The sequence below is a fragment of the Coenobita brevimanus genome, chromosome 84 (genome assembly GCF_032717465.1).
Source record: "Coenobita brevimanus isolate Jiangsu-jjx chromosome 84, ASM3271746v2, whole genome shotgun sequence".
Lineage (NCBI taxonomy): Eukaryota > Metazoa > Arthropoda > Malacostraca > Decapoda > Coenobitidae > Coenobita > Coenobita brevimanus.
Genome location: NC_137037.1, coordinates 42201737 through 42224231, shown reverse-complemented (window position 1 = coordinate 42224231; position 22495 = coordinate 42201737). Strand labels below are relative to the sequence as shown.

At 43.4% G+C, this 22495-nt stretch overlaps 1 protein-coding gene across 1 annotated transcript in view; it reads right to left on the bottom strand.

Moving 5' to 3' along the window:
• c12.2 (von Willebrand factor A domain-containing protein c12.2) overlaps window positions 1–22495 on the bottom strand; it is a 464393-nt gene that overhangs the window by 424442 nt on the left and 17456 nt on the right. Inside the window, exons 2-3 of the mRNA XM_080280343.1 lie at window positions 21553–21667; window positions 9117–9197 (exon numbers count right to left, since the gene is read on the bottom strand). Of these exons, the coding sequence (XP_080136469.1) occupies window positions 9117–9197; window positions 21553–21667 (196 nt within the window). The remainder of the gene's footprint in view (window positions 1–9116; window positions 9198–21552; window positions 21668–22495) is intronic.

The window sequence follows — 22495 nt, the reverse complement described above, 5'->3', positions numbered from 1 at the left end:
TGCTTGCATTGCTGCATCTTTATAGACCTCTCCTTCTACTTTCAGTTTGGTGATTACTGTACTTCCTTTTGTTTCAGTTTGCCACTGACAAATCTATAAAACAGTTTGGGTTCATAGTTACATTTGTCTATTATACCTTTTTCAAAATTCCTTTCTTCCTCTCTACGTATTCTTGTGTATTCATTTCTAGTTCTTTTAAATTCGTTCTTTGTTCTGTTGTTACCTCTCTTTTTCCAACTGTTCCACGCCTTATTTCTCTCTTTTTTTGCTATCATAAACCTTCTATTAAACCACTCTTTTTTCCTGTTTTCTTTCCCGCTTACTCTTGGCACAAATTTTTCCACTCCCAAATTATAGAAGCCTAAAAAAATATCCCACTTCCTCTGTATCTCCCTTGTTTCTCTGAATTTTCTCCAATCTGCATTTTTGACAAATTTTCTCAATCCTGTAAAGTCTGCTTTCCCAAAGCTGTATCTTCCCTGTCTATAAAGCTCGTCTCTTGGCTCCAGGTTCCCTGTTATCATCTGGAACTCAATGACCACATGATCACTTTTTCCAACAGGACAGAGATATTCCAAGGATTCTATTACATCGGGTTCTTTGGTAAACAGTAAGTCTAGTCTTGCTGGTGTGTCTTCACCTAGGAACCGAGTCTCTTCTTTGACCCATTGTGTCATCACACTGTTCACTGTTATATTTAATAATGTAGTGCCCCACGAATCTTCGTTGCTTCCTGAGTCCCATTCCTCCCAGTTCACCTCTTTACAACTGAAGTCACCCATTAAAATTATATTGTTGTTTTTCTCAATCATTTTCTGTAAATAACTAGCCATGTCTAACAACATTTCCTGATATTCATCATCACTCCATGCCCCTGTCTTAGGGGGAACATACACTACTGCCATATCTCTCTTGCTATTCTCTCATTTCTAATTTCATATTTATCACTTCGACCCTGCTTTCTCCCATTTCCACATTATCTACATTTATGTTGCTCTTCACTGCTACTCGTAACATCACTCCTCCTCCTGTTTTTTCTTTTATGTCTCTTCTCCACAGTTTGTATTTACCATCTTCCATATGAACATCAATATCTTCTCTTAATTTGGTCTCTACAAAGCACATAACATCAGGTTCATGTACACTCAAAAAATCGTTGATTTCTAACCTTGCCGATATTAAACCATCAACATTAGTATATGCCACCTTCCAATTATTTTTGATGTTTTTTATACCCTCTTTTCTCCTCCTCTCTGCCGGTACCAATTCCTTAATTTCTGATCCATGACTCTCCAATAAATCATTGTCTTCTCTTCCTCCGTTCTCTGTTCGTTTTTTTACCATTGTTCCTTTACTGACTCCTTTATTTTAGCTCTTTCTTCCTCATTTGCATCAATCCTTATTCAAACATTTTTGAACCCTTCCTTGTCTGATAATTTCCATGTTCTACTGATAATTTCGTTTACTGTTGCCTGAGACTGTGAGTTGGGAGCAGGGCAGTGAAATGGCGGGGGACAGGGTGGCTTGGAGGCGATTTGTTTGTGGCCACCCCAAACGGGATTGAGGCGTCTGGCAATAGATAGATAGATTGATGTTTAAGGATGATACAGGATTGAGCTGGATATTATTAAGCATTAGTGGGTACTCCTGTGGAAGATTTTGTTGGGTTGATAGGTGCAAGAACCAAGTCTTTGATGCATTAAAAACAACAAGAATACTATATCCCAGTCAGAGATATGAGCCAAGTCAGACATTACGTGTGCCATGGTCTCATCCCTTGTTTGCTGAAGTAACTGCTGAGATGGACATTGTGGGAACCGAATGGAGAGATGAAAGGTGGAATCATCAGCGTATGAGTGGCTAGGGTTATGTGTACAGCTTAGGTCTATCTATCTATCTATTGCCAGACACCTCAGTCCCATTTGGGGTGGCCACAAACAAATCGCCTCCAAGTCGCCCTGTCCCCCGCCATTTCACTCCCCTGCTCCCAACTCACACCCCCCTCTCTCATATACCTCTCCACCCCATCCCTCCATCTCATCCTCGGCCTCCCCCTCCCTCTTTCCCCCTCCACCTCACTCACATACACTCTCTTCGTCAGTCTTTCACCCTCCATCCTTTCCACATGGCCAAACCATCTCAGTGTGTTCCTCATAACGCTTCCTATCACATCCACATCCACACCACAACGCTCCTTTATATCCTCATTCGTCAGCCTGTCTCTCCATGTGACTCCACAGGCTCCTCTTAAATAACTCATTTCCACTGCTCTCACTCTTGACTTGTGTCCTTCCAACAACGTCCAAGCTTCACTTCCGTACGTTAGAGTTGGTATCACAATACTGTCATGTAGTAACTTTTTCACTTCCACGCTCACTTCCCTGTTCCTTATCACTGCTTTCAAAGAACCAGCAACCTTTCTTCCCTGCTGTACCCTTTCAAGCACGTCACCCTCCAAACCTCCATCCTTGCTCATCACACTACCCAAGTACTTAAACATACTCACATTTTCCAATTCCTCACCATCCAACCTCGCTGTACATTCACTGACTTCACCTCTCTCAAAGACCATCACTTTACTCTTCCCTACATTCACCTTTAGATTCCATTTCTTACACACTCTCCCAAACTCATCCACCAAGCCTTGCAGCTCCCCTTCGTCTTCACTCAACAACACAGTATCATCTGCAAACGACAGTACAGGGAGTTTCCAAACACTATCCTCTCTCATCAGGGCCATTCCAACATCCACTACCCTACCATGTACATCTTTTATTACACCATCCATGTACAGATTGAACAACCATGGAGACATGACACATCCCTGTTTCAACCCAACTTTCAAAGAGAAAAATTCGCTTAGTTCACCATCCACACGCACTGCAGCCTTCACACCATCGTACATACTCTTCACAGCATTCAACAACTTCCCATAATCTCCATATATTCTTAACACTTTCCACAATCCTTGTCTATCCACCCTGTCATATGCTTTCTCCAAATCCATGAAAGCTGCATACAACTTCTTTTCCTTCTCTAGAAACTTTTCCACTAAAGATCTAAGAATGAATATCTGATCTACACAACCTCTTCCCTTCCTAAAGCCTCCCTGTTCTTCTCCAACAAATTTCTCTGTTCTTTCTCTAACTCTGTCAATAAGTATCCTACCATACACTTTTCCTATTATACTAAGAAGACAGATGCCCCTATGATTACCACACACTTCTTTTTCCCCTTTTCCTTTGTACAAGTGAATACTTATACCTGACTTCCAATCCCCCGGGACTCTACCTTCCTCCCAGGCCAATCTGCACATCTTCCACATCCATTCTACTACTATCTCTCCCCCATGCTTCAGCATTTCACCACACACTCCATCAATTCCTGGGGCTTTCCCCAATTTAACTTTCTTCATTGCTTACATAACTTCTATCCTACTGATTTCTTCCTGTCTTCTCACCTCCCTCCTTCTCCCAGCCATTTCCCAGCCACTTATACTCGCATTACTTCCATCCTCTATGTTCAACAATTCCTTAAAGTGTTCTCTCCATCTGCTCACTTTTTCTCCCTTCTCCACTAGTAATCTACCATTTCTATCTTTCACTCCCCTGCTACCTTCACTTCCACCCTGTCTTACTCTTTTCACCTCTTTCCAGAACATTTTCTTACAGACCCTCCACTTTACACTCAAATTCCTTCCAAATTCCTCACCCACTCTCTTCTTACTCTCTCTTACTAATCGTTTCACCTCTCTCTTTCTTTCTACATATAACTCTCTCCTCCGCCTCTCAACTTCTTCCACGCCCCTATTTCTCATCCATTCATTGTATGCTTTCTTCTTTTGTGCCACAGCCTGTCTCACCTCTTCAGTCCACCACGCTGTTCCTTGCACCCCCCTCCGTCTTCTCTTCCTTCCACACACCACATCACATGCTGCACATATTTCTTCTGTAAATATCCTACACACACCTTCCACGTCTCCCATCTGCTCCAATTCATATTTGCCTAATCGTTCCTCTGCTTCTCTCTTATACTCTGCCTTTTTCTCATCATCTTGTAACCTTTTCACTCTCCTTGCAACTACTCCTTCCTCTCGTCTTTCCCTTCTTCTTTTCCTCCATCTTACTTGAATTCTAATTCTGGCCACCACCAAGTAGTGGTCAGAAAGTCCACTCCCCCAACCTCTATAAGCTCTTGCATCCATTACACATCTTCGCATCCTTTCATCCACACACATATAATCAATCATTGCCTTCCTTTCATTCAGTTCACCACCCACCCTTCTCATCACTCGCCATGTATACCTGTGGATCAATTTATGCCTGAAGAGGGTATTGGCTATCACCAACCCCCTCCCAGCACAAATGTCCACTAACGCACTCCCATTCTCATCTATTTCAGCAGGCACACCCCACTCACCAACTATTCCATCCACCTTCACAGTCCCAACTTTTCCATTCATATCACCAATCAAAAACACTCTCTCATTCCTTCCAAACTTTTCCATGCACACTTCTACATTTGTCCACAACTTTTTTCTCACTCTTCTAGCACGATCTTGCGTTGGCGCATACACACACACAATCGCCCACATTTGTATTCCAACTTTCAACTTTACCCACACAATCCTTGACCCAACTGATCCATACTGTCTCTTCTTCCATCTTTTACTCACAACTATACATACTCCTTCCTTTGCCCTCTCATTCTCACCTACTCCTGCACATATACTCCATCCATACTCCCATTCTCTCACACTTTCTCCTCTCCATTTTGTTTCAGTTATTCCACATACATCCACTTTCACACCCTCAAGCACCTGGCCAATCTCTCTCTCTTTCACCTCATCATTCGCTCCCCTTACATTCCACGTTCCAATAACCATGTCCTTTGTCCGGTCCTTGGTCGTCATCGTTTGGTCAGTCCTTGTCTGAGGCTTATTGTTTGTTTTTTTAGTTAGTTGTTTTCCGGGGAGGGGCACTAACCCATGTATAAAATAAAAAAACTGTGCACAGGTAAAGAAGGTAGGGAGTCAGCTTGGCAACCCAATCTCTTGGAAGCAGATTTTACAGGAGATGTAATGTGATCTTTCCAAGATAAGTCCTGAAAGAATTAAACACCAAGTATGTTTAAGGATGATACAGGATTGAGCTGGATATTATTAAGCATTAGTGGGTACTCCTGTGGAAGATTTTGTTGGGTTGATAGGTGCAAGAACCAAGTCTTTGATGCATTAAAAACAACAAGAATACTTTATCCCAGTCAGAGATATGAGCCAAGTCAGACATTAAGTGTGCACACAGTCTCATCCCTTGTTTGCTGAAGTAACTGTTGAGAAGGACATTGTGGGAACCGAATGGAGAGATGAAGGGTGGAATCATCAGCGTATGAGTGGACAGGGTTAGATGTACAGCTTAGGTAATTGATGAATAAAAGTAAGAGAGCTGGTGATAGGACGAAGCCCTGAGGAACACCACTGTTGATAGATCTAGGAAGAGAAGAGTGGCTGTCTACAAGAGCAGCTATAGAACAACCAGAAAGGAAGCTAGAGAAGATGGCACAGAAGGATAGAAACCGTAGGAGGGCAGTCTGGTAATTAAAGATTTATGCCAGACATGATCAAAAGCACTTGAGATGTCATGTGCAATGACAAAGCTATTCCAAAGTCCTGAAAGGAGGATGACCAGGAGTCTGAAAGGAAGGTGAAAGGTAGGTAGGACACCAGTGGAGCATCCCTGACAGAACTCATACGGACGATCAAAAAGAAGGTTGTGATAGGAAAGATTCATTACAATTTTTTTTGTTGAGAACAGACTTGAAAACTTTTGAGACATAGGATGTTAAAGCAACTGGATGATAGTTAAAGGGTTAGGAATGGTCCACTTTCTTTGGAACAGGCTGAATGAGAGCAAACTTCCAGCAAGAGGGAAAGGTACAAGCTCATAGACAAAGGCGAAAGTGCTTACCTAGGAGGACAACAGGAGGGTCCCTATCAGGCCCATATGCCTTGTTACTATTGAGGCCAGTGATGGCAGAAAAAAGATCACTTGAAGAAATTTTAATGTGCTCCGATTTCCACATTAGTTGCTTGTGGGGTAACTTGTCAAAGGCTTTCTCCAGATATAATTACACAAAACCCACCCAGCTATCTCTCTCCTGTAGCACACCAATCACTCCTGTGTAAAAGCAAAGCAAATTAGAGACACATGACTTTCCAGTTTTGAATCCATACTGACTTTCTGCCAAAATGTCTATCTCCTCCAGATATCTTATACATGTCTTTCAAGATTCTCTCACATAATTTTGCAACCATCCTGGTCAGGGACACTGCCCTGTAATTCATGCATTCTTCCTTATTCCCTCCTTTGTAAACTGGATTGGCCCTCTCCCATTCCCGAGGCACTTTCCCTTCTTCCAGAGAACACGCAATTAAACCATGATCTTATCCACCAGTTGATCTCTGCATTCTTTCAGTACCCAATTAGAGATTCCATCTGGTCCTGGGGCCTTACTTACATCTAGGGTTCCCAGTAATTTATATACTTCCTGCACTTCCACTTTTATATCTTTTAGCACTACACATCTAGTAACCCCCTCCCCCTCCACAAAATCACTTTCTTTAGTGAAAACTGATTGGAGGCATTTGTTCATTATTTCAGCTAGCACTGCCGCATGTTTAGAGACCTCTCCTTCTACTCTCAGCTTGTTGATTCCTTCATTTTGTTTCAATCTGCCATTAACAAACCTGTAAAACAACTTAGGTCCTTCTTAACATTTATAAATTATACCTTATTCGAAGTTCCTTTCTTCCTCTCAAAGTATTTTTGTAAATTCTAAGTTTTTACACTGGACAATCTCTTTGTCCAGGCTATTCCACAGGTCTATGCATCTATAGGGAAAACTATATTTCATTATATCCTTCAAGCAACTTGGCTTTTTCAGTTTCAGTCCGTGTCCTCTTGTGATTCTCCCATCCCATAAAAACAGATCTTTTCTGTCAATTTTATCTACTCCCATCATGGCCCTGAATGCTGCAATCACGTTGCCCCTCTCTCTCTCCTTTCTTCTAAGAAAGGAAGATCCAGCTTTTCCAGCCTCTCTCTGCATGGCAGGTCTGCCAGGTTAGGGACCATCTTGGGTTCTGTTCTTTGTATTCTCTTCATCTTGTTTATATCATTCTTTTTGTGTGGGGACCACACTACTGCCACATAATCCAACCTGGGGCAGATCATGGCCACTATCAATTTTTTACATCATCCCATCCATGTAATGAAATGCTGTTATTATGTTAGTCAAGAGATTATACATCTTTCTAACTATCAAGTTAATGTGTTTTTCAGGTGACAAACTATCCTGGACCAACACTCCCACATTTTTCTCTTCTCTCACTTTCATTATTGGTTCAATTCAGGGGTTCTTCCTTGTTTCCTCCCTTAACAATTGGTCTCACATTGGCCCTCTTCCATTCCCAAGGAACTTTCCCTTCTACCAGAGAACACACAATTAAACCGTGAATCTTATCACCCAGTTTTTCTCTGCATTCCATCAGTGCCCAATCAGAAAATCCATCCAGTCCTGGGGCCTTCCTTACATCTTGAGTGCACGCTTGTGTGTGTGTTGGGACCCCACACTGGTCGGTGTTTCCCACAACTCCATTCTTTTTACCGAACAATATTTGTTTAACAAACATAATGTTCTACCAGCTCAAGGTGGTTGTTAAAACCGAAATTTGTTAAAAGAGGGTTCGGTATACCGAGGGTTTACTGTATACGAATATGTTAGTGTACTGCAGTGTTGGGTGACAGAGGAAGCTGTTTTCAAGGCATTCTATATACCGACAACTTTGTCAAGACTCTCACAAATGCCCAAGATATAATTACATTCTGTTTGTGATAGGGGAATTGAATGGGATATCTGAAAATGGCCCAATGAATTATATACTGTAATGGGTGGGGGAATACTGATGAATGATAACTGAAAGACAAGTGGGGAAAAGGGAAATGCATTAAAACAACTTTTATATACAAACAAGCACATAAATATTAATAATACAAAGATATTGAAGAGAATTTTAAATGAACCCTAACTACCATAATTGTAATGAATGTCAACCTCCCTAAACAATCAGGTTATGATCACGAAAAACCCACGACACAACTGACTGTATACTGAACAAAGGGATCAATGCAATCATTATATGTAAAATTGGTGATTGTAAAACAAAACAAAAAAAGTGCTTCACAGGGAATCGTAGTGCTCATGTATCTAAAGTGGCAATCGTATAAAAAAAAAAATGGTGCTAAAATGTTTAAGATCATATAAGCAAAGGATCACATGATGGTTGACTGTAAAGCGAGTGACTTGTGACTCTTTCTTGCTGATACTTGGCTGCTGATGGGTAGGCAGACCATTGTAGATATAGGACAAGCCAGTGTGTACCAATCTTAGATCTAACGGTATTACAACAGAGATGGTGCAAAGTACAAACAGTGATGGTGCAGCATAAAGCAAGGTGGCAACAGCTATCAGGTGAATCAATCTGACTCATGTTTCATGGAAGCACATATAAAACTGATGATGAAGATGACATAATTAACATGGCAGCACACATAAAATTGATGATGATGATGATGATGACATAATTACATTCAAGCAGAAAGAAGGATACTTGGGAATGTTGGTATGAGGGCAGTGAGAGGATGCTGTGGAGGCTCAGCTAATACATGACTGAGATGTGTGCAAAGTCAAGCCAAGAGAAGATGATTTTTAAAACACCAATTAACTAACAACAGGGCAAGAAGAGTATTTCGGGTCGCTCACTGAGAGAAAATGTATATGTAAATTCTGAGAAGTGCATACAAAAAGTATTTGGTTAGAAAAGCTAAAGCTGAGTATGGTGCTGCAAGGATATCCACAAGTAAGAAAGGTACAGCTTGGTGGGATGTGTAAGTAAAAAGAACAGTGGATTAAAAAAAAGAATGAAGTGATTAGTGTGGAAGCAAGAAAATTCAAATGAAAGAGGGAATAAAACGACAGCAAACATATGAATAGGTCAGTTACCCACTCAGCCCCCCAACCTATCTTATGCAAAATATGGTCCAAGACAGTATACTTACAATAACTGACAGGAACAAGCTCTGGATGTTTTGGGTCACTGAGATGCTTTGTAACATCACCAATTGTTACTCTGGAGGAATCTGGAAAAATAAAAATGTACCTTACATTTTCATCATCCTCACCATTCTAACCATATTTCTCACTAACACAGGAGTGCAGACAAGATGCAAAAATAAGAGAAGGAAAGTACTATCACGAATTAACAAAGTATCCAGTGAAATGAGCCACAGTATCATGTACAGTTCTTTCATGCTTTCACATTTCTCAGTTCCACCTCAGAGATAAACCATCCTTGCAGACTAGTTCAGAGTTTTGAAAATACCTGTGAGTGGCATGGTTTAAAAGTAAATGCAGATAAGAACAGAGTATTGGCTATTGATAGAAAAGGTGACTCACAACTTGATGTACTGGTGATTGGACAGAAAACTAAATTGGTAAATGCCATTTAAGTTTCTCGATGCAGTACACTGATAGAAAAGCAAGTTTAATGATTAGACGAAATCGAAAGCAGAATGGTTCATGGAAGAAATGTGCCCAATGCTAAGAAAGTCTTAATACTAACAAGAGGAATGAATATGGAAGCTGCATGAGGAAAGCATGAGCATGTGCTCATGCCCAAACTGACATACAGGTGAAAGGCTTTAGTACGGCAAAAGTGTAAAAAACTCAAGAGTAGTCAAAATGGGACTGATAACCACTTCAGCCACATGAAAGTTTTTTTTTCCCATATTCCTGCTATTTTCTGTGACTTTTTATTCAGCTTAGGTAGGCAAAATGAACCAACAGTCACAGTCACGTTCCTCTCTAAAGCAAGGACCTTGCACCGACTCAGTCCTCAGTCCTTTTATGTAAAATTTTTATTAACATAAAAAATGAAATTCCATACACCAGGAATCATTAATGTTATTTAATTTAATTATAATTAATCTATCTATCTATTGCCAGATGCCTTAATGCTGTAAGGGGTGACCACAAACAAATCACCTCCAGGCCACCCTGTCCCCCATCATTTTGCTGTCCTCCCCCCAGCTCACATACCCCTCTCTCATATACCTCTCCACTCCATCATTCCATCTCCCCTTCCCTCTCACTCCCCTCTCTCATATACCTCTCCACTCGATCCCTCCACCTCACTCACGTACACTCTCCTTGTTAGTCTCTCATTCTCCATCCTCTCCACATGGCCAAACCACCTAACTGTATTTCTCCTTACACTTTCTATTACATCCACATCCACACCACAATGTTTCATCACTTCCTCATTTGTCAGTCTGTCTCTTCATTAACTCCACATGCTCCTCTCAAACAACTCATTTCCACTACAGTACTTTCACTCTTGATTTGTGTCCTTCCAACAACATCCAAGCTTCGCTTCCATGCATTAGAGCTGATATCACAATACCATCATATAGCAACTTTTTTACCTCTATGATCACTTCCCTATTACTTATCACTGCTTTCAAAGAACCGGCAACCATTCTTCCCTGTTGTATCCTTTCAAACACTTCTTCCTCCAAACTTCCATCTGCACTCATCACACTACCCATGCACTTAAATGTACTCACATAAATAATATAAAGATGATGATGATGATGATGATAATAATAATAATAATAATAATAATAATAATAATAATACTCCATAATGCTACAAAAGCACAAATAAAGCCTTAGTATATACCTTCCACAGTCTAAGTATACATGGCTATGTATTTTAGCTAATGGTGTGTGGTATCTTGCATACCTTACTCACAAATGTGTCTTTCCCCGGAGCACGTGTGTTATCATGTGAACTCCATCACCCCCATGGAAGTTTTCATAAAAACTAATCATTGGTAGAGTTTCTGTTTTTTCTTTTCCTTTTCATCATCATCATCATCCAATCCTACATCGCCCCATGAGGAGCGTAGGAGCCTGGGGCTAGGCAGCTGGTCCCGACATTTAAGATGAGAGTGACCAGCCTCACTCATCCCTTAGTGGCATTCCAAGAGCAATCAACCCATTTATTTTTTTTACTGGGGATGGATATCTCCACTATACCTCCTGTCATCACATTATCATCAAAAAAATATTTAATAGCACCAACTGCAGTGAGGAAAGGCGTGGAACCAAATGCAGGATTTACACCTGAGAACATATCAGTAAACTGTGGCTTGGGTTGTGGATGATGGTCTTCAAACACACTGGACACAAACACCCAGTCACCCTCCACTTCCTGCTCTTCTAAGTATCTCTTCTACTTCACTCAGATCATAATCAGAAAGATGATCATCTTTATCAACTTCGTCTTCATCTGGCAGATACTCATCACTCAAATTTTCAGTATCTTCACTCATCTTGAGGGGGGGGGAGTAAGAAAAAAATGCACAAACAACTGCCTCTCATGGTGAAAAACAGCTACTGTTCCTCTTCTTTCATCAGCTCAGATTTAACATGTCCAAGCAGCTGTGTTCGGGCAGCATGAGTCATGAGATGCTAACATAGGAAGTTACTGGGTGAACACCAGAAGTGGGGAGAGCCTGATGAGCTTATACCCAGACATACCAGATGTGGGGAGAGCTGAACAGTAGCCTGATGAACTTATACCCAGACATACCACCGCCACTGCCACCACACACACACACACAAAGTTTTGCAACAGTCATCCTTCTGAGATAAAGTCAAAGTTTAGAATGATTTTTTGGTATTTTCCAATCTTTGAAATTCACCAACTGATGTCTGACTATAAGTGGTGACTCTAGATTCACCGTCACATTCTGCCCGCCACAAGCCCTCGGTGCTCATGAAGCTCTCATCACAGGAGGGAGTATGTGCACTGTATTCAGCTTGTCCGTCTGGTTTATAAAGTGTTTTTTGTGGACCCTTAGTTTTTCCAAGTACTTTCTCAAGATGCCTGGTAGGAGCATGTCACATGAGAAAAAGGTCAGTACTGTACTCTCACTTTACAAGAAAAGTTCCCTGTTAAACAAACTGCCAGATTGTAACACTGCAGACTGGAAACTTCATTAAGTGGCCTACCAGCTGTTCAATTCCTGTCATTAAATCCATGTTCCAGTCGACTGTCGACCACACAAGACTTCTAAGGTCACAGATAGTCTTGCATGGAGAGAAGTACACAAAACCCCTGGCATGACAGCAGCACAGTTAGTGATAAACCACCCTGTAACAGTAAGCAACTAGACGTTTCATGCTGGCACATCTGTGAATCTGACTGAGAACAGCAGACATTCTGTAAACAGGCTAGGGGTGACACTGGACAACAAACACAAAGGAAACTACCTGTGCTCTGAAAGATTGTAAGAGAAGTGAGAGACAAACTACACTCCATAGGTGTAACATCTAAGCTCCTCAATAAAATATTCAGTGGGGAAGACAGAGTTTATTGAAGAGTAACCTGAGATCCTGATGATAAATCTACAGGCGTACATCTCACAACTCTGATATCCTAGGAATGTATCACACCACAGCATTCAACATCATCCCTAAATGAGATGAACTAGCCTGTTGCTATGTTGCCAGAAAAACTGCAGGCTCATCTTGAAGTTGCCCACAAATATCGCCCCGGGACACCGATGTACTGGGCATGTCATATGGTGTGATAAGAGCTCATCCCAGTGCGCTAAACTGAGTGGTGTTGGGGGAAGGCTTCCAAGGAGATGGCAGGTAGGATCACTAGCACACACGAAAAACTACAAAATGACCAAACCATTGAATGATCTTTTTTTTTTTTTTTTTTGTGGTGTTATGAGGAGAAGTAGCTTGTATTTCCTCCCGCAGAAAATGAACACTGACCAGTATTTGCAAATGTTAGGACAACATTTGCATGCAGCTTGTGACATTTATGATCGTAATGTTTTTATGTAGGATGGCCTACCATATCTATCATTGGTCCAAAATAAAAAAATTAAACAATTAAAAAAAAGTGCTCTAGTGTTTAAGTGATAACAATATTCATGATATGTAATGAATGGAAAACAGCCAAGATCTGATTCATACTGAAAATTCTTCGCCATGCTGAACTTTAACCCCTAAACGACAGGCATCTGAATGTTTTGACATGTGCTCAGGACGGACATAATCGGCTGGTGCAATATGGTGGGGGATTTGTGAGGGGTGGTGGTGGTGGTGTGTGTGTGGAGGGGGTGGAGGGTTATGGGGTGGTGTGGGGAGGGGGGGATGGGTGCTTGGGGGCAGTCAGGGTACGGTGTACGGGATAAGGTGGGGATGGGGGGTAATGGGTGTGGGTGGTATGTGGGAGAGATGGGGGTGGGGGGAAAAGGGTGGGGGTGGCAGTGGGAGTTGGAGGGGTGGGATGATTTGGGGGGTGTGGAGGGCTTGGGAGTATGGGGTGAGGGGGTGGGGGATGTAGAGGGTAGGAAGTTTGGGGTGGTGGGGGTAGGGGGTGGGCAGTAGGGGATGGGCAGTAAGGTGTGGGGGATAGGGGTTGAGGATGGTGGGGGGTATTGGGGGGATGATGGCGGAGTGGGGGGTTAGTGGGAGGATGGTGGGGGAGTGGGGGGTTGGTAGGGTGTGGTAGGGAGGAATGGGGGTGATAGGGGGGATGGGGGTTTTAGGGGGTTTTAAGGGGTATGGGGGTGAGAGTGGAGAGGGTGGGGTTAGGGGTGGTAGGGGGTTGTGGAGGGGTTGAGGGATGGTGGGGGGATTTGGGGGGTAGTGGGGAGGATGGCAGGGGGGGTAAGTGTGGGGGGGCAAGAGCTGGGGTGGGTTGCGGGTGGTGTGTGGGTGGGTTTGGAGGGGCATGACTGCATATGCTGACACCCGTCCTTTTGGCCTTAGTACCCTTGGACAGCATGTGCAGACACCTGTCTTTTAGGGGTTAATTCTCAGGATACTTCATCTGTGCTTCGTTTTGTTTTTAAAGGCTCCAACATGCTTGCATGCATCGGCCTTGGTCACCTAATGGTGGCTCTCCATGCTGCACGATCCATTGAAGCCTCCCTGTTCAGTCCCTTAACCCTGAGGTCACACTTAATGACCTCGTCCCATGTCTTTCTCAGTCTACCCCTCGTAACCCCACCCCCAATATTAACACCTCTCACCTTCCTCACCCAATTATCATCCCCCATCCTCTCCACATGTCTAAACCATCTCAATCTACCTCTTCTCATCACAACACCAATACACTCCAGTCCCATTCTACCTCTCAACTCTTCCATCGTGAACCCAGCCCTCCCAGACCTTGGAAGCAGGGAAGCACTACACATCCACCTAATCACTGTCATTTCTGTATGTCTGAGCCGGGCGAATATCCTCCTCCTTCACTGCCCAGGTCTCACTACCATACAGCATTACACTCCTAACACATGCTGCATACTAAGATCCCTTAGCACGTAGGGAGAGTCCTCTCAATGTCAGGAGAGGCAAGAGCTCCCTGAACTTCTTTCAACCACTTCTCACCCTAGCCAGCACCACCTCCAGCACACAACATGTCTCCCAAATAACAAAACTCTTCCACACACTCAAGAGATTCACCAGCAAGTTCAATCCTTTCACATCTGACAATCTCCACCTGCTCACCCCGACATGCCGTACACATAAAATCAGCATAATCTCGCAGTCTACCTCTGATACCACTACATCTCTTATGCACCCATTTATCACACACACCGCACAAGATGGAATTACTTCTCACGCCCCTGTGACAAACTGCACATGGCCACTCTCCCTTGTCTTTGACAGTACCGCCACCAACCCTAGATATCATCACTTTTGTTTTATCTGCATTTACCCTTAAACCCTTGTGCCCCATACCATCCCTCCACTTCCTAAACCTTTCCTCTGCCTCCCATTCGTTCTCTGCAAGCAACACCAAATCATCAGCATACAACAACTCCCACGGGAGTCCGTTTCTAAAGTCACGTGAAAGGGCTTCAAGTACCATGATAAACAACATGGGACTCAAGACTGACCCCTGATGCACACCAACATTCACGGAAAACTCATCACTCAAATCTCCTTTCACTCTTTCCTGGGTGTGAGCACCCACATACATAGCCATAATCACCCTAACCAGCCATTCCTCCAAGCCAAGCTTTCTCATTGCCCACTTCACCACCTCTCTAGGGACTCTGTCAAAGGCCTTTTCCAAATCAACAAAAACAAAATAAAGATCCCTTCTCCTACCAATATATTTTTCCTGAAGCTGTCGAACAATGAATATAGCATCAGTGGTCCCCCTACCTGGCATAAACCCAAACTGCATCTCATCAATATTCACTCTTTCTCTAATCATACCTTCTAAAACTCTCTCCATTACCTTCATTATCTGATCTAAAAGCTTTATACCTCTATAATTTCCTCTTTCCAGGGCATCACCCTTCCCTTTATACACATTTACAATTACACTCTTCAGCCAATCATCTGGGACAACACACTCATAAATAATCCTATTTATCAGGTCAGTGACTAAACTCACCCCTATATCGCCTGAGGCCTTCAGCATTTCGGCAGTCAACCCAGACACACCTGCTGCCTTCCCCACCCTCATCCTGCCTATTGCCTCACTCACAGTAGCAGTATCAATCAAAGGCCAAGGGCCAGACACTGGATCTGCTGGCTCCAAACCTTCCCTGTCCCAGTCAAACTCCTTATTCAACAACCGGCTATAATGCTCTCTCCATGCATCTTTAATATCCTCACTGTTCACCACTACCCTTCCTTCATCATTCTTCACACACTGCTCACCTATAATATCCCGATTATCCCTCTTCACTTCACCTGCCACCCTAAATATCATATTTTTCCTTTCCCCACGATTTAGGTTATCAAGCAATAGTCTCTGTGACTAAGACTTTGCCCTGTATACCTCTCTTCTAGCCCTTCGCTTGGCAGCCAAATAATCCTCTTTGCTACCACCCTTCTTCCATTCCCGGAAAAGCCTTCTTTTCTCCTTAACTGCAGCTTCTACACCCTCATCCCACCACTAAGTTACTTTATGTCTTGGTGGTCCTCTTGTCCAACCGCATGTTACATCAGTAACTCTCAAAAGATTGTTCTTGAGGGCTCTGTACTGTTCATTAACGCTTCTGTCTACAGCTCCCTGTTCAGCCACCACTCTCCTCAACTCGCTATAGAAGGCATCCCTTACTACTTGGTTTTTCAGCTTCCATATTTTCCTTCTAGGTACATAAGTCCTCTTTTTCATCAACTGTTCTTTAAGCACCATATCACAAATCAATAGTTTGTGCTGCTGCACACACTCCTCACTTCCTATAACTTTAACATCCCTCACTAACCTCCTATCAGCCCTCCTAACCAGAAAATAATCTATCTGACTGCTATTTCCCCCAGACTCATATGTAATTAACCTACTGTCTCTTTTCCTAATATATGTGTTGCACACAATCATGTCCGTTGCCTCCCCAAACTCGAGTATCCTTTCCCCTTCTGCATTCCTTAGACCATACGCACATCCCCCATGCACTCCTTCATAACCTTGTGCTGCTTCACCTACATGACCATTTAAGTCCCCACCCAATATCACTATCTCATCATCCCGCATACCACCCACTACACATATTAAATCATCCCAAAATCTATCTTTCTCTGCTTCATCCAATCCTGCCTGTGGTGCATATGCCGATATAATCGCAGCTACCTTTCTACCCAACAGACTTTTCACTACCAATATCCTATCGCTTACTCTCAAAACATTCATAACATATTCCACCCATTTCTCTGCAACCATCACACCAACACCTCCATATCCGTCTGTCCCCCCTTGCCAAAACAACTTATAGCAACAGTCCTTCCCAGCAATCTTTCTGGCTGATCCACCCCTGTACCGGACTTCCTGCAAACACGCCACATCCACCCACCTCCTACTGAATGCCTCAACGACTTACCCCGCTCTTCCCCTCGAACTTCTCACATTCCATGAACCCACCCTCATCCCCATGGGTGATTTACTGTCCTCAGGCTTGCTTTGAAACTTATTTTGTTTTTTCATCTTCAGTATTAATAAAGGGGGACAGACATAGCACAGGTCCCACTCACTGCACAGTCCCAGGTCCAGGCAATGGATCTGAGACCCCTAGCCCACCAGCTTACCAGTGGCTGTGGTAGTGGCCTCGGGGCACCCTGCCAGGACAGCTGCAGGGACACCCTCCAAGCGTGCCTTGGCATTGCAACTATCCCGCCATTATACACCCACTGATAGGGCAGCCTCCTGGGACGCTACTCCCAGGTTTGGGCCCCTCTCTATTGGGCGGAAGCGGCAGCCTGGGAACCGCAATGCCATGTACCCTCTAGCACAGGCCCAAGCCCCATCTCGCTCTGGACCCACGATCTATGCCGGCAGAACCCCCGCCACGCCTCCCCCCAGAAGTCAACCACTAGGTAGCGGGGACAAAGTTTTCTGGCCGCATGCCCTTGCTGGTGCCAACCCCTGTAACGCAGTGGGATACGTTGTGTGAAATGTAAAGTGCATGTGGTGTAGTGCATACATAGTTAGAAGAAATGTTTGGGAGAGTATGCTGGTCTACTCTCCATGTTACTGTCACACTGAAAAGGTCAGCAAAGGGGGATGGTTAGATAGCTAGTGAAACAGGAGCTCCAGCTCTCCCTATCACCAGCATTCCCATTCCCCTCGGGAGTACTACCCTGTTCGGCCCGTGCTACGGCCTCCTCCTAGCACTACAGCGAATATATTTCCATTGTGGCAACTTTTAGGGCCTAATCACATGCCTACCATGTTATGGATCATTAGTGTTATAGGACAGCATATTATAGGCATTTTGATTACACATGAGTGGGTAGGGTGCAAGATGGAGGGAGTACAGTCTGACGGCAGAGGGCAGGGTGACATGGAGGTAATTTGCTTGTGGTTCCCCTTTCCAAGATTATGACGGCATCATGCTACAGATAAATGAACAGATGGATAGATACACACATACATACACAGACAGACAGACAGATAGAGAGATAGAGATAGATAGATAGATGGATGGATTGACACAAACAGACTGATAGATGGTCTTGGGCAAGTGAAACTTGCCTAACCTTATCTATAACATACCTTCCCATTCATTCACTTTGCTAGCTCCTGCCTTCATCTCAGAGTGACAATCAATTAAGAATCCATAGTTGTAGCTGAATTCCCTCCCTAATTTTACTTGACCACACAAGGGGAGCCCAATTAACTAATAGTCCTACCCTACAGTTTCATGTAAGCTTAATAAAGCTCTCCTTATATGTGAGTTTATGTTTGCAGAATGAGGCTCCACATAATAATCTCAAAGTTTAAAGAGAAAAGAAGGCTTTTCAGGGAATGGAAAAAGGGTGGTAACAAAGAGGAATACTTGGTTTCCAGGCATACTGCAAGAAAAGAGGTTTACAGGGCAAAGACTTAGTCTTACAGACTTTTACTTGACGACCTTAATAGTGTGGAATATGATAATTAAGGTGGCAAATCACATGAAGAGGGAGAATAGGGACATCATAGGTAAGCACTGTGTGTTGGATGATGAAGGAAAGGTAGTGATGAACGGCGAGGATATTAAAGATGCATGGAGAGAGTATTACAACCGGTTGTTGAATGAGGAGTTTGACTGGGACAGGGAAGGTTTGGAGCCAGCAGATCCAGTGTTTGGCCCTTGGCTTTTGATTGCTGCTGCTACTTTGAGCAGGGCAATAGGAAGAATGTAGGTGGGGATGGCAGCAGGTGTGTCTGGGTTGATTGCATAAATGCTGAAAGCCTCAGGGGTTACAGGAGTGGGGTTAGTCAATGACCTGATAAATACAATTATATATGAGTGTGTTGTCCCAGATGACTGGTTGAAGAGTGTAATTGTTAATGTGTACAAATGGAAGGGCGATGCCCTGGAAAGAGGAAATTACAGAGGCACAAAGTTTTTATAGCAAATAACGAAGGTAATGGAGGGAGTTCTAGAAGGTATTACTAGAGAAAGAGTGAACATTTATGAGATACAGTTTCAATTTATGCCAGGCAAAGGGACCACTGATGCCATATTCATTGTTTGACAGCTTTGGGAAATATATGGAAAAGAAAAGGGAACTGTACTTTGTTTTTGTTGATTATGTAGTGTTGCTGTCGGGTGTTTGCACTTTCCTCTCCTCCATCCTTCTTTCCTTCCATCCTCTTCTGTTGTTGTTTCCTTATTTCTTTCCTTGTCCTTCTGCCTACGTTTGACTTTATACTCCCTCTTCTGTCTTTGTTTGCTTCATTCTTTCTCTTACTTCTGGCTGTGGGTGACTCTACACTGAGTGACAAGCCAAATGGTTTCCTGTACACCAGGAAACCATTTACTACGCTGGGTGATAACCATATAACCAAATTTTGGCACCTGGTGGTTTAGTGGGTAATTATTGCGCTCCAATCTGATTGAGCTGGTGAAGGTTTATATCTATGGGGTGGTTGGGGTTGATTGCTCATGTAATGCCACTCGGGAATGAGTGAGGCTGGTCACTCTCATCTTAAATGTCGAGACCAGCTGCCTAGTCCCGGGCTCCTACGCTCCTCATCGGGCAGTGTAGGATTGGATGATGGATGGATGGATGGAGATGGCCTTTAACAGAGTCCCTAGAGAGGTGGTAAAGTGGGCAATGAGAAAGCTTGGCTTGGAGAAGCGGCTGGTTAGGGTGGTTATGGCTATGTATGTGGGTGCTCGCACCCAGGTAAGGGTGAATGGAGATTAGAGTGATGAGTTTTACATGAATATTGGTGTGCACCAGGGGTCAGCCTTGAGTCCCCTGTTGTTTATCATGGTACTTGAAGCCCTCTCACATGATTTCAGAAATGGACTCCCGTGGGAGATGTTGTATGCTGATGATTTCCTGCTCATTGCAGATAATGAAAGGGAGGCAGAAGTAAGATTTAGGAAGCGGAGAGATGCTATGGGGAACAAGAGCTTAAGAGCAAATGCAAATGAAACAAAAGTGACGGCATCTAGGGCTGGTGGTGGTACTGTTAAAGAAGAGGGAGAGAGGCATGTACAATTTGCCACAAGGGAGTGGGAAGTAATTCCATCTTGTGCAGTGTTTGCTGTAAGTGGGTGCATAAGAGATGCTGCAGTATTAGAGGTAGACTGCAAGATATTGCTGATTTCATGTGTGCAGTGTGCAGGGAAAGCATGTGGAGACTGTCAGGCGTGAAAGGACTGAACTTGCTGGTGAGTTTTCTGAGTGTGTGGAAGTTTTGTTATTTGGAATTCATGTTATGTGCTGGAGGTGGGGCTGGAGCTAGCTCTGTGACAAGAGCAGCATTTCCCAACCTGGGGTGCGCGCCCGCCTGGGGGGGCGTTTGAGATTGCTAGGGGGGGTGTGGGTAATCAAAGTTCAACGTAGGGCGAGGCCATTCAAATGCATATAGGGCATTCCAAAAGATAATGTATGAATATGAAACTTTGATGTGAAAACCTCACAACCGTCATTTCGAGCAACCAAATGTAGTGTTGCAATCTTGCATCTTAAGTATTCATATGGAACAGATAAAAACATCGTTGTTTAATCGTCAGAGGGGCAGGGGAGCATCATGAACACAGTCCCGACCAAAGGGGGACGCAGTGCTAATAAGGTTGGGAACCCCTGGACTAGAGTGAGGAGTGGTAGGAAGAAGTTCGGTGAGCTGTTGCCTCTCCTGACATTGAAAGGGCTCTCCCTCGATGCCAAGGATCTTTGTATGCAGCATGTGTTAGGAGTGTAATGCTATATGGTAGTGAGACCAAGGCAGTAAAGGAAGAGGATATTCACAGTTTCAAACGTACAGAAATGGCAATGATTAGCAGTGCGTCTCTGAACGCGAGGCCTGGGGGGAGACTAGGTTTACGATGGAAGAGTTGAGAGGTAGGATGGGATTGGAGTGTATTGGTGTTGTGATGAGGAAAGGTAGATTGAGGTAGTTTGGGCATGTGCAGAGGATGGGGGATGATAACTGGGTACAGAAAGAGAGAAGAGTTAATGTTTGGGGTGAAGCTGCGAGAAGTAGACTGAAAAACACCCGGGATGAGGTCACAAAGCGTGATCTTAAGGATAAGAGACTAAACAGGGAGGCTGCTGGAGACTGAGCAGCATGACAGCCATCATTAGGTGACCAAGGCTGATGCATGCATGCATGTTGGAGCCTTCAAAAAAGCAAAATGAAATAAAACAAAATAAAAGTTAAGTGATTGAACAAACATGCTGCCAGATATCAAGCAAAGTGGATAGCTGCCACCAGGTGACCATGGGTGACATATGTGAGTATAGATAAACCCTTCCAAAATAAAATGATCAAACTACGAGGATTCAAAAGCTTCAGGTTACTGAAGGATGAAAATCCCTCTATAAGTGGTCCTGTGAGGTCAGGTCCAAATAAGCCGTAAAAACATGTAGAAAAATTAACATGTCATGTTTAAACAATTTAAGTTAAAAATTACAGTTAACATTATTAACATGAAAACTTCCAAAACTAATTTACCATAATGATGACGTATATGGAATGTCAGGCCAGCTGTGGGACTTCTCTGTAGTTGTGAAGTTGCCAGGATTCGGTTCAGCACATGCAAGCGCCCTAATAAAGCTTTGTGCTGCATCTGAGGAGAAGAAGAAGACATTACAATGGTAACTTGGTGACAGGTGGTGGTGGCCATCATCCAACCACCCAATGTATTGCTGCCCACATTTTCCTTCCCACTTGTAATTTTTTCACTGTGTCTACCCTCCTCTCTTCCTACCTCTCCCTTTCCTTTCTGTCACTTTTTACCACTCTTCTTTCCACTTCAGGTGGCTCTACAGTGACTGACAGGCCTAATGGTATCCTGTAACCCAGGAAACCACTTACAAGGCAGGGTGGTAACCATATAACTAAAAATTACAGGGCAAAGTGGAGCCTGCCATAGTGCCCGTTAACTGGCTGCAGACATATGTGCAATCCATCCAGGAACCAAACCTCCACACTTTTCCTCACACCTTGCTGTGGCAAAGAACTGTCAGCTGCAAAGAAACATCAGTTAACTACTGTACACAAGACGTCCCTTTAGGGGCAGTTGCTAGCCTGTGGTTAAAGGGCATCTGCTAGACAGAGTGGGGCTGATCAACACCAATAAAAACAAGAGTAACTTAGATATGCCATCCAGGTGTTACTTTACACTGTTTACTTTTTTTCCTTTTTTTACAAGGAAAGCCTCCAAAAGGAGGAGGAATTCCTCATTTCATTTGGGAAAGACACTTAGCAAAAGAATACTTATCAACCAATAGAGTTTAATGTCTTATAAATTTAGAGCAGAGCTATTAAATGCACGTAACCAAATTATCGTCCATTGCAAGTACAGTACACCTATAACAATCACTACATACAAGTACAGCAGACCCCCAGATATGCAGTTTTGATATACAGTATGCTGTTTCCAAATACATGGTCA